Consider the following 13,670-nt stretch of genomic DNA (forward strand, 5'->3'; position numbering starts at 1 on the left):
GAAGTCAGCTAGTCTTACCTTACTTAGCCGTTTTGAGACAATTCTGGCTGTATAGAAATTCCACGTTAACTCACTGAGGTGGGAAAATGTATAGACCATACCAAGCCTGCAAATGTGAACTTTTTCAAGCTGCTCAATCCCACTGTAAAGTCATAACCAGGAAAAGCAATGTGGGGAAAAAATGTAAACTACCATTCTCAGGTTGATTGACAGAAACTAATATTTTTGCATAAGGAGCTCACATTAAATATACTTATTCTTAATCAGGTAGACTGTATGCTTGGGTATCTGTATTTTTCTCTGTAATGTCAATACATTATTAAAACATTAAAAGTACGCTTAGAGTTGCATTTAGTCATAATGGTTTAATGTCTCTTATTATTTGACTTTTTGTGCTACTCACTCCATCCTAATGCCACTTGTTAGCATCACGTGGCACACGAGTGACTGGCATTGCTGTCTGGATCTCATCACTGCCAGTGCTTCCACACAACCCCAAGAGCTCCAGTGCAAACATAAAAGACGTCTTACAATCGTGCTGAAGCTTCAAGCAAGTCCAACTCTCCTGTGCAAACCAAGGCAGTTGAAGTGTTCGGAGATCCAATACATTAAAGCTCACAAAAATGTACATACATATATATATATATTTTATATATTTGAATTCCAGTGTAAGGCTGCCCAAGTCCAGATACAGAAGTTCACATTAAGAGAAAAAAAAAGTGTGGGGAAGATGTGAGAGGACCAACTGGATTTGTGAAATATGAACAGGACCTGGGATAAGAAAATGGAATGGAAAGATATCCTTAATGTCGTGATTATCCATGACTTTCCCCTAACCAACCCCCATCCCACAGATGCAGTAATGTCGTGTGCCAGGTTCCCCTCCGCCAAAAGCCTAACTCTGGATGAAAAAAGGATAAAATAAAATGCTGAAACGTATGAGAAGGACTATGGGAGATGTTTCTAAACTCCCACGAATGAATGAGGCTACAGGGCATAAACCAGGGTTGTGGCTGGGAATGCCCGCATACAGGCATACACAGAGTCTGTCAACACTAGTGCACAGCCATGTACGCAATACAAATACAGTGCACAACTAAAGTGACTACGTCACCTGGGCATTGCAACAAGGTTTCAGCTGTTCCTTTGCAGCTTATGGGGCATTCAGAGTTGGGGAACGTATGTGTCAATATTCTGTTGCAGAACAACCAGAGGACGTTGTGAAAGTGTGGAGGGTAAGGAGAGAAAAACACAGGATAGGACCACATGATGGATAGTGTGCTGTGAGAGAAACCCCCGGGGCACGACCCCTTGATTCCTGGACATGTGGGCATGGACACAGAGGGAGATGATTCACTTATCCTTGGAGATGAAGAGTGGATTCCATCCTTTCATAAGGCATTGAACAATAATCAACTTGCATTTCCCACAAGCCCCATCATGGGCACCAGCATGCATTATGGCAGCACCACAGCCCCCAGCGGAGCAAACTTTACATGAAACGGGTGAAGAGAGACATATTGGATCAGACTGTGCATGTGCGCTCTGACACCAGGTGTTCAAATACACTCCTAGAGGGAAGGATGATGGAGCTGGAGTAGGAGGAAAAATGCAACATGCTCTCTTCATAAGCCCCAAATCAAATAGGAAGGATGGGCCAGGACCCACAAGGCTACGTGTGTTGAAGTTGACACACTAGTAGGTTGGCACCGGTACGGTAATTGTTCTTTCTAGAGCGCTCCAGCTGAGTATCAGATGACGAGGTGGATTTTTAAGGACACTTAAGTCCATGGCCGACCTCCGGCTCGATCCTTGTGGATTTTGTTCTAGAGGACCATCGGATACATGATTTGTTTGGCAAGGTGGCTATACTTGCAAATAATCAAGTGAAACACCCTGCCCCATCCTCCAAAATATGACCTGTACAAAAGAGTTTGGCATCGAAGTCAATAGTTTTCCAGCAGTGTGGCTCCTCTTGCAGTTTGGGTGCAGGAGTTCGAGGCACCCACTGCCGTTAGTATGAATCCTTGGCATTCATTTTGTTAAACAGGAAGGACATTGGGGGTTGCTCCTGGCCCACAGCTGGGCATAACTGGATAAAGGATCTGGCTGGAAAAGTCGTGGCCGCTGTGGAGGGGAGGGCGGGGAGTGTGTCGGGAATGCAGAGCGCGTCATTGCTTTTTCTCTCGAGTCGTGATGGTGACCAGCTGCTTGGCGGCCTTAGCAATATCGTAGGCGCACTGGATGACTTGCTGCGTCAGGAGCTGGTAGTCCACGGGCGCCCCCGGCTCCGGGGGGACGGTTTTCCGGCACTCGCTCTGCAGGCGATAAGCACTGGCGTTCAGGAGCCGCAGGGAACTACGCACGGTCTCAAGAGCAGGTTTCTAGAGCAAAAGAAGATTCGTTTAGGGTGATGTGGTGGTAAGGGAAGAGAAAATATATTTAACAATAATACACTTTTTTGAGTACGGAGCACAGCAGGAGCTGCTTCAGGAAGGTTTGCCAAACATTCATCTCTCCTGAAGTATATCTGAAATGACTTCCAAAGATTAAAAACATCATACGGCTCTACTCACACCCATCACAGCTTGATGTGGATCCATAATGATTAACTTTATCTCTCCAGCCCAAAAAAGATATATATTGTACAGCATTTGTCTCACACGCCGACACAAGCAGCGTTTTTTGAATTGTATTCCATGCGTGGGTTAAGAGATTTAACACTAGAGTGGCTCTTGGCCGCTTTAGTTACGTGTAAGAGATCAGAGAGAGCTCTAAATAAATATGTACATGTGGTTTTACTCCTGCACGAATTGTAGTGTGCGGGGAACCAATCTGCTAAAGTAGGCTTCTCCAACGAGAAGCTTGTGAAATGCTGTGAGCAGCTTCCTGTGCGCAGCCCAGTCTACTAAACCAGAAGCCTCTGCTTGGTTGAAATAATACATGTATACCACAATAGAAAAGTGTGTTTTCAAGATGAAAATGTGTGTAATTGAAAAACTCAAAATTTCCAAAGCATATTTAAATCTGATAACGGATTGATGAATTATACGACACTGGAGACTAATTATTATTACTATTGAGGGGCCGGTGGCACTGCCGCTGTGGCTGGTACGCGTTACCCATGTAGAGGCATTTCAAATGGAGAAAGACTTGGGCATCACTGCCGGCAGCCCTGCACTGAGAGCACCACTGCTGCCAATCTGGAGTAGACTGGCCACTAATGAAATCTTGTCTGATTCGGTCACTATTAACAACATTAATAATGTTATTTTTTTCGAGATTATTTCCTTTGAATTTAAGTAGCTCTTATTAGTCAAAAGGCTGTGCTATAGCATTCTGCAGGTGCTGACAACGCATCTGAAGGGGAGGAGAGAGTATACCACACGCCCATCTGGTTTGTTAGTCTCCTGCAGGTTCTTTTCACTAAGTTCCTGGTCCAAGGTCCAAGTGCATGAGAAAAGCCGCACTGCAGACCAAGGTGTTCCTCACCCTGACAGTATTTTATTCAGACATAAAGCACAGTATAGCTTGCACTCATGTTCCTTATTTTGCACTGTGCTATTCTCTGGCATGCCAACGCATCCTCGCCTGGTGCAGTTCGGCACCAAATTAATGGGTTGTATGACGGAACAACGCATTCCGGTGCAACGCATGCCTTTACCACGCATGCCTTACAACGGGAACGCGTTAACAACGCATGACCTTAACCACGCATATGTAACAACAAATATGCATTTACCACACATTCATTTACAATGCATTTCGTTGTAAAAGGATTGATGGTAAATGCATATACGTGGCTGAGGTTTTCCCTGACCAACACTAAATTCGGGACTCTGCGCCCCCCGCCCACCTCCCCCAGAGCTGTTTTAAAAAAAATACCGAACTCTACCCTAAAACTACCCTCCGCCTCCAAAGCTGTCTTCTTTTACTGTTATTGTGTTTCCTTGCAAAGTGTTTTTAGTGTCACTCATTAGAAGCTGGCGCACATCAAAACTCAATGTACTCAACACATTTCCGGTGATCTTTAGCAGCATGAAAGAGCTTCCCCACAACATTCGTGTTAATGAGGCTTTAGTGTTTTTGTCTTAGTAATTACACTATCCCAAAAGGTAACGGAAACGTGCCCTGATGCCTGGGAGCCCCCCTCCATCCTCTGCCCCCCTTACCCACAGCCCTTTAAAAAAAAATCTGAACCCTGCCCTAAAGCCTAATACTACCCCCAAGTCCTAAAGCCAACCCCCCCATCCTAGACCTTAAATCTCACCCCAGAGCTACCCACTCCCAGAAACCCAACTCTTAGAAAAATACCCGCCCTAAGCCATAAAGCCGCCCCAAACACTAAAACCTGGTGTTGGGGCTACAACATCAAGCCATTACCATTCATATGCCCTTACCATACATACCTTTACAACTCAATTTGTTGTAAAAGCATGCGTGGTAAAGGCATATGCATGGTAGAAAATGCGTGGTTAAGGCTATGCATGGTAGAAAATGCGTGGTTAAGGCTATGCATGGTAGAAAATGCGTGGTTAAGGCTATGCATGGTGAAGGTGCATGCATTGTAACACACGCATGGTTAGGACTATGCGTTACAATAGCCGCGTAGTTATGGCTGTTTCCTCAAATGAACACGCGTTACTTTAGTGACAAACGTCAGCAGGAAGGGAATGCGAGAGTGACAAGCAAGCATGAGACCGGACAAGCTCCTGTACTTCTATGTTAAGCAGAAGTGGCTAGTTTTCAGTGCTGTTTACATTACAATTGGTGCATGGGTGTCTTGCGCAAGTACGCATAATGAAAAATCAATTGTGCACGTGAGAGGGTAATAAAACAGCCCTCGTTACAACCGCATGTCTCCTTTCTGCTCTATGTGGCCTGAAAACTGCTGTAATTCCCGCGGTCAGGAGCAGCCTGTGCTGCACCACACGGACACTGAAACGTGCCACGGAAGCCCTCCCACGGCGCAGATGGAGAGCTGCGGCTCTCCCCGGCCATCCTCCCAGAGCTGCCACCAGGAGTGATGACCTCAGTGTGTCTGTGTTCTCGGGCTTCCCTGGCGGAACCTTTAAGCCATGCAGAGATGGGACCAGAACATGCAACTCGGAAGGTCCTCTCCCTCCTCGCTGTGCGACAGGCAAAGCAAAGAAGTGACAGGCAACTTCTGTGGCTGCAAGAGCAGCACCTCAAACATGCACTGCTATTCATTTTCACAACAAATATAATGTAAGCACTGTTTGAATGAAAAGTACAAACTATTACTAACTGAATTCTTTTCATGCTATACCGAATGACAATGCTAGTGGGTAAACATGTGTGTATACAATAAAGGTAAACAAAATGAAATCCTGGGTTCTTTCGATGCTGGAAACAGCCCCTGGTGATGCCCCCGCGATGCTTGCACGCTGTTCTCGCGGGTCTAAAGCTAACGGGAGTGCATCGGCACAAAACTGCAAACTCCACAGAGCCACCTTCTGAAAAGAGCAGCATGACAGCGGCTGCCGAGACCTAGGGCTTACCTTTGGGAAGAGAGATGCCATCTCTGTAACCGCGGTGTGGATTTTTTCCGAGCATGGTACAAAACTGGGGAAAAGAAACACATTTAAGACTTTTCATTATCGCACTAGCTGGAGAACCTCGCCCTTTCATGGTACGCATGCTTAACTTATTTGCCCACAAAGAGCAGCTGAAGCACATAGAAAACACTAAAAAAAACATTTTCCAAGAGATATCTCTTCAGAAACACAGCAGAGAAGCACATATATGTGAAGGTAAGAAAAATTAGTAAAATCAACTACACTGGATGCAGAACTCGTAAAGAAAAAGGCTGCATGGGCTTCTTTAAAACACTGTGCTTACTTTGTCAGTGGAATGGGCCACAAATTCTTATTATGTATTTTGTATTTCATTGCCGAACTTTTCATTAAAAAATAAAAATAAAAAAATAAGTGATGTGACCGAACACTGATTACAAAGGGCACATGTGATTTCCGTATAGATTGTTAGGCTTCAATATAAAAGAATAACGAAATTAAAAGATTGCATTCAATTGCAGCACACAATCAATTTAATTATAATTTTGCGCATTTCCCTGATCAAGGAGTTTGATGCTTTGGAATGCATCGGAAACCAAGCCAACTCGAATTTGAACACACAAAGAACTTTTTTCTGAAGCCGATTATTTGGTCGATAACAAACTAATCTGGGTGGCAATTCTAGTGCATCGATGTGACCATTGTCCAGGTTATATTTTAGACCTGTGCGATGAAGTAAGAAGTGAAGCATGGTTAAATGTTTAAATACCTTTTTAAAATGGTAACTGAGGAGTGTGATATAGACTTCTAGTCTCCGTCTCAGTGGTTTTTAAACTTTTTACTTCTGTGGACCCCCACTTTATCATTACTCGAACCCGGGGACCCCCAATGAATCATTATTGGAATCCAGGGAACCCCACTGAGTCATTATTGGAAGCCAGGGACCCCGGCCTAAACACTGCCAATGATTTTAACAGAAAAACAATACCACAAAATTACAGAAACATGCATTCATCAAACACATACATAAATGATAATACATTTTAATTTGCAAACAAATATAAATAAAAAAATAAAACATTTAATTTTAATAAGATTTGAGCTTTTCTAAATTCAATTCAAGCCATACATTGGCCAACCTATTATTCTGTCTGAAGCACCTGCACTGTTCCCACAAATCAATCTGAGGATACTAATTACATTTTTAGTCTCCGCTTTCAAATTCCTCGACTTTTACAGTAAGTTTTGAAATTTTCAATTGTACATTTAGTCAATCTATTTATATAGACTTTAGCAATTTGTAAATGTTATTTATTTTTCTAAGCAGCCATGGACCCCCTGAGGAGACTTTGCAAACCCCTGGACCACAAGTTGGATCCACTGCTCCATCTGTTATTCCGTTAATAAATTGTCAGAACAAAAGCTCTTCGCACTGCATGGTGTACAAATTCTAGAAGTAACTAAAAACTGATAAGATAATGGGTTATTCCATCACTACAGATATTTGTGGGCAATTTGCAGATCAGACATTTAAATCCCCGCTAGAGCAATAAATGGAGTATTATATGATGCCATTAGGCAGTGGTAGCCATATTCAAAGGAGTAGTCTCTGTAAAACACAACTGCAGCACTAGATGTGGCTTGGTGCACTGGGGGCACCCAAACAACATACATTTAAGAAATATTCCAGGAGTAGGTGAAAATAGGTAATACCGAAAATCTTTAGTGTGCATAGTACTTGCACACCATTGTCACCTGTAATTTTGACTCAAGTCCAGTCCTCTAAGTATGGGTAACCTCGGGCTCATACTTAGATAGTAGAGCTAGCAGCATGCATTGAGCCATCTAGGTGAATGACCGGTGCATCACAATCAGGCACTCTAATCACAACTGTTTGCCTGCACCGGTACAAATGTACGTAGAAAAGCTTTCAACTATTTTAAGTAAAGTTGCATCACTGGGCAAAGAGGAAACCCAGCGGCTTGTTTCACATGTCTCCATGGAAACCGGAGTTTGTATCACTCGCAAACAGGAAGCAAAGTGTCCAAAAGTTTGCACACAAGTGTAGTTAGTAAGGCTACAGCACTGCATATAACGTGATGCGCTGCTTGAACAAGGCTAAGTCTGCGTTTTCCCTCCCACTTAGAGGTGAACATGATTTCATGCCTAACGTGAGTCTTTTCCTTTCTCACTGGTAAGACTATTTCTCACCCAAAGGAGAGCATGATGTACTCCTCCAGGTGAGACTGAGGCACTACTTCAGGTATCCAGACAGGCCCTGTCAACGCTAAGGTACGAGTCAGACGATAATGATGCCTTGTTAAGGTGACATCTTAAGGTGAACCTCTTGTCCAGCCTTCTTCTCCCTTTCAAGTAAGCCCAAGGTCCAATGTTGGCTGATAAAGTTTCATTGCGTAGTGTGTCTCCTGGCTAAGCACACAGCTCAGTTTTGGGACTACTGCATAATGTGGGTCTATGGAACACGCAATAAAGTGTGTTTGATTACAGTTGGGAACTGGACGAGGGTACTGGTGGTAATGCCTGTAGTTCTGGAATAAACTATGATCCATTCTGCAGAGTTTGTGCTTTCATCGGTGGCGGCAATTTGGGAAGCCGATACCTGTGCCTCCTCCACTCTGCTCGAACAACCGTTAGTTTGTCACCTTTGTGAGAGGATCCACCTCTCAACATGTGTAGGATCTTGATGGGACCAGCAATATCGAACCTGAACTTGGACCACATAGGTATGTGCGTCTCAATAGAAATTACTGGGGGTGGTACTGACTGACTTATCACTCACCCCACAACTTTCGCAATCACACACAAAACATTCAACAGCTTGTCAACTCTTGGCCACCAAAAAACTTCTCTTACTCTTTGCTTCAGAGCTCTGATACCCAAGTACCCCACATAAGACATAATGAAAATGTCACTTACCCAGTGTACATCTGTTCGTGGCATCAGTCGCAGTAGATTCGCATGTTCTGCAATAGCTCGCCATCTGGTGTTGGGCCGGAGTGTTACAAGTTGTTTTTCTTCGAAGAAGTCTTTCGAGTCACGGGACCGAGTGACTCCTCCTTTTGTCTCCATTGCGCATGGGCGTCGACTCCATCTTCGATTGTTTTTCCCCGCAGAGGGTGAGGTAGGAGTTGAATTGTAGTAATAGTGCCCATGCAATGGAGTGACTAAGTATGCACTTATTTAAGGTTGAGATGATACATATATAAATAATTGAAGGTAACTTCCAAACTGCTACAGGCTCCCGGGGAGGCGGGTGGGCACATGCGAATCTACTGCGACTGATGCCACGAACAGATGTACACTGGGTAAGTGACATTTTCAGTTCGATGGCATCTGTCGCTGTAGATACGCATGTTCTGCAATAGACTAGTAAGCAGTTATTTCCCCAAAAGCGGTGGATCAGCCTGTAGGAGTGGAAGTAGTCTGAAATAATGTCCTTAATACAGCTTGACCTACTGTGGCTTGTTGTGCGGATAACACGTCTACACAGTAGTGCTTGGTGAATGTGTGAGGCGTAGACCATGTGGCTGCCTTACATATTTCTTGCATTGGGATGTTTCCTAGAAAGGCCATGGTAGCACCTTTCTTTCTGGTTGAGTGTGCCCTTGGTGTAATGGGCAGCTGTCGTTTAGCTTTAAGGTAGCAGATTTGGATGCATTTAACTATCCATCTGGCTATACCTTGTTTTGAAATTGGGTTTCCTGCATGAGGTCTTTGAAATGCAATAAAGAGTTGTTTAGTCTTTCTGATGTTCTTTGTTCTGTCAATGTAATACATTAATGCTCTTTTGACATCTAATGTATGTAGTGCCCTTTCAGCTACGGTATCTGGCTGTGGAAAGAACACCGGAAGTTCCACTGTTTGATTTAGATGGAACGGTGAAATAACCTTTGGCAAAAATTTAGGATTGGTCCTTAGGACGACTTTATTTTTGTGTAGTTGTATAAAAGGTTCCTGTATAGTAAACGCCTGAATCTCGCTTACTCTTCTCAGGGAAGTAATGGCGATGAGAAATGCCACCTTCCAGGTTAGGAACTGTATGTCGCAGGAGTGCATGGGTTCAAAAGGTGGACCCATAAGTCTAGTTAGGACAACATTTAGGTTCCATGAAGGAACAGGTAGTGTTCTTGGTGGTATAATTCTCCTAAGGCCCTCCATGAATGCTTTAATGACTGGTATTTTATATAGGGAAGTTGAATAGGTAGTCTGCAGGTATGCAGATATTGCTGCAAGGTGAATCTTAATGGAAGAGAAAGCTAGGTTAGATTTTTGTAAGTGAAGCAAGTAACCCACTACATGTTCTGGAGTTGTGTGTAATGGTTGTATTTGATTAATATGGCAGTAGCAAACAAACCTCTTCCATTTACTTGCATAGCAGTGCCTGGTGGATGGCCTTCTTGCTTGTTTTATGACTTCCATACATTCTTGGGTAAGTTGTAAGTGCCCGAATTCTAGGATTTCAGGAGCCAGATTGCTAGATTCAGCGATGCTGGATCTGGGTGTCTGATCTTTTGGTTGTGCTGTGTCAACAGATCTGGCCTGTTGGGCAATTTGATGCAGGGTACCACTGATAGGTCTAGCAGCGTTGTGTACCAGGGTTGCCTTGCCCAAGTTGGTGCTATCAATATGAGTTTGAGTTTGCTTTGACTGAGTTTGTTTACCAGGTAAGGAAGGAGAGGGAGAGGAGGAAAAGCGTAAGCAAATATCCCTGACCAGTTCATCCATAGGGCATTGCCTTGGGATTGTTTGTGTGGGTATCTGGATGCGAAGTTTTGGCATTTTGCGTTCTCCCTTGTCGCAAACAAGTCTATTTGAGGTGTTCCCCAGAGTTTGAAGTAAGTGTTCAGTATTTGGGGGTGAATTTCCCATTCGTGGACCTGTTGGTGATCTCGAGAGAGATTGTCTGCGAGTTGATTTTGTATCCCTGGTATAAACTGTGCAATTAGGCGAATTTGGTTGTGAATTGCCCAATGCCAAATTTTTTGTGCTAACAGGCTTAACTGCGTGGAGTGCGTCCCTCCCTGCTTGTTTAGATAATACATTGTTGTCATGTTGTCTGTTTTGACGAGAATGTATTTGTGAACTATTATTGGTTGGAAAGCTTTTAGTGCTTGAAAAACTGCAAGAAGTTCTAGGTGATTGATATGCAGTTTTGTTTGATGTACGTTCCATTGTCCTTGTATGCTGTGTTGATCGAGGTGTGCTCCCCACCCTGTCATGGAAGCATCTGTTGTTATTACGTATTGTGGCACTGGGTCTTGGAAAGGCCGCCCCTTGTTTAAATTTATGTTGTTCCACCACAGAAGCGAGAGGTAAGTTTGGCGGTCTATTAACACCAGATCTAGAAGGTGACCCTGTGCTTGAGACCACTGTGATGCTAGGCATTGTTGTAAGGGCCTCATGTGCAGTCTTGCGTTTGGGACAATGGCTATGCATGATGACATCATGCCTAGGAGTTGTAATACCATCTTTGCTTGTATCTTTTGTGTTGGATACATGCGTTGTATGATGGTGTTGAAATTTTGAATTCTTTGTGGACTTGGAGTGGCTACTCCTTTTGATGTGTCTATTATGGCTCCCAGGTATTGTTGTGCCTTGCGTGGCAGAATTTTGGATTTTGTGAAATTGACGGTGAACCCTAGTTTGAAGAGGGTTTGTATGATATGATTTGTGTGATTTGAGCACTCTATTAACGAATGGGCCTTGATTAGCCAGTCGTCTAGATATGGGAACACATGTATTTGCTGCCTTCTGATGTGTGCAGCGACTACCGCTAGACATTTGGTAAAGACTCTTGGTGCGGTTGTTAATCCGAAAGGCAGTACCTTGAATTGGTAATGTATTCCTTTGAATACAAACCTTAGGTATTTCCTGTGCGATGGGTGTATTGGTATATGGAAATAAGCATCCTTGAGGTCTAAAGTTGCCATGTAGTCGTGCAGCTTTAGCAATGGCAATACTTCTTGTAGTGTGACCATGTGGAAGTGGTCTGATTTGATGAAAGTGTTGACTACTCTGAGGTCTAGGATTGGTCTCAGTGTTTTGTCCTTCTTTGGTATCAGAAAGTACAGTGAGTAAACTCCTGTGTTTATTTGTGTGTTTGGCACTAATTCGATTGCATTCTTTTGCAATAGTGCCTGCACTTCTATCTCTAGGAGATTGGAATGGTGTGTTGTTAAATTTTGTGCTTTTGGTGGTATGTTTGGAGGGAACTGTAGAAATTCTATGCAGTAACCATGTTGGATAATTGCTAGAACCCAAGTGTCTGTAGTGATTTTCTCCCATGCTCTGTAATAATGACCTATTCGTCCCCCCACTGGTGTTGTGTGGAGGGGGTGAGTGACATGTGAGTCACTGTTTAGTAGTAGGGGTTTTGGGGCTTTGGAATCTTCCTCTATTTCTAGGGAATTGCCCTCCTCTATATTGTCCCCGAAAACCTCCTCTATACTGTCCTTGGTAACTGGACGGTGTGGCTTGTGAGGTGCTGGCTTGTGTGCTTTGACCCCGAAACCCCCCTCGAAAGGGCGTTTTACGGAATGAGCTGTAATTCCCTCTGCTCTGCGGGGAGTAGAGTGCGCCCATGGCTTTGGCAGTGTCCGTATCTTTTTTGAGTTTCTCAATCGCTGTGTCCACTTCTGGACCGAACAGTTCTTTTTCATTAAAAGGCATATTGAGAACTGCTTGTTGAATCTCTGGTTTAAATCCAGACGTTCGGAGCCATGCATGCCTTCTGATAGTTACAGATGTATTAATTGTCCGTGCAGCTGTATCTGCAGCGTCCATGGAGGAGCGGATCTGGTTGTTGGAGATGGCCTGTCCCTCCTCAACCACTTGTTTTGCCCTATTTTGGAAGTCTTTGGGCAGATGTTCAATGAGATGTTGCATCTCGTCCCAGTGGGCTCTGTCATAGCGCGCAAGTAGTGCCTGGGAGTTCGCGATGCGCCACTGGTTTGCAGCTTGTGCTGCGACTCTCTTACCAGCTGCATCAAACTTGCGGCTTTCTTTATCTGGGGGTGGTGCATCTCCAGATGTGTGAGAGTTGGCCCTTTTCCTAGCTGCTCCTACAACAACAGAGTCTGGTGGCAGCTGTGTTGTGATGAAAGCCGGGTCCGTAGGAGGCGCCTTGTACTTTTTTTCCACCCTTGGTGTGATTGCCCTACTTTTGACCGGGTCCTTAAATATGTCTTTTGCGTGCCGGAGCATACCAGGGAGCATAGGCAGGCTTTGGTAGGAGCTGTGGGTGGAGGAGAGTGTGTTGAACAAGAAATCATCCTCGACCTGTTCTGAGTGGAGGCTTACGTTGTGAAATTGTGCTGCTCTAGCCACCACCTGAGAGTACGCGGTGCTGTCTTCTGGTGGAGATGGTTTTGTAGGGTATGCCTCTGGGCTGTTATCTGACACTGGGGCGTCGTATAGGTCCCATGCGTCCTGGTCTTGGTCACCCTGGCTCATAGTGGTGTGAGCTGGGGAGTGTGATGGCGTTTGTGCTGGTGAAACGTTAATCACGGGCGGAGGAGAGGGTGGTGGTGTAACTCTTTTCACCACTTTTGGTTGTGGTGCTTGTTCCGTCTGGAACTCCAACCTTCTCTTTCTCCTAATGGGGGGAAGGGTGCTTATTTTTCCTGTCCCCTGCTGAATGAAGATACGCTTTTGCGTATGGTCCGCATCAGTTGCTTGTAGCTCTTCCTCAAACCTATGCTTCTGCATTTGGGAGGTTAGCGAGTGCTCTTCTGTATAAGAGCCTGAAGCTGGGTCGCTTGCAGTTTGTTTCGGCATCGAAACTTTGTCTGCGTGTTTTTTCGGCTCCGAGGTGACTTTTTTCCTTTTCGGGGCCGAAACCTCTCGGCGTCGATCTGTTTCGGTGCCGCTGTCTCGGCGTCGAGCCGTGTCCACACCGGCATCTCGGTGTCGAGGCTTGTCTCCAGCACTTTCTCGGTCCCGAGAAGGCTGCGTGCCGGTGTCTCGACCGGAGTCGGACGATCTCGGCACTGTTTGGGCCTTTTTCGGTGCCGACGGTCGGTCACCGATTTTATGGGTTGAGCCATGGCCTGGTGGCAGTGGCGTCCCCTGGGCCTTGTAAATGTTTCTTTGTGTGGTTTTCGACGTCTTACT

At 44.7% G+C, this 13,670-nt stretch overlaps 1 protein-coding gene across 11 annotated transcripts in view; it reads right to left on the reverse strand.

Moving 5' to 3' along the window:
- Positions 1–345: 345 nt before the first annotated feature.
- The window catches only part of GIT1 (GIT ArfGAP 1), a 258,163-nt gene continuing 244,838 nt past the window's right edge, over positions 346–13,670 (reverse strand). For all 11 annotated transcript variants that reach the window (XM_069226252.1, XM_069226245.1, XM_069226243.1 and 8 more), the window contains 2 exons: positions 5,523–5,586; positions 346–2,384 (listed from right to left, as the gene is read on the reverse strand). In XM_069226252.1, the coding sequence (XP_069082353.1) occupies positions 2,172–2,384; positions 5,523–5,586 (277 nt within the window). In that variant the 3' untranslated portion in view covers positions 346–2,171. The remainder of the gene's footprint in view (positions 2,385–5,522; positions 5,587–13,670) is intronic.

This window comes from Pleurodeles waltl, chromosome 3_1 (assembly GCF_031143425.1).
Source record: "Pleurodeles waltl isolate 20211129_DDA chromosome 3_1, aPleWal1.hap1.20221129, whole genome shotgun sequence".
Classification (NCBI taxonomy): Eukaryota; Metazoa; Chordata; class Amphibia; order Caudata; family Salamandridae; genus Pleurodeles; species Pleurodeles waltl.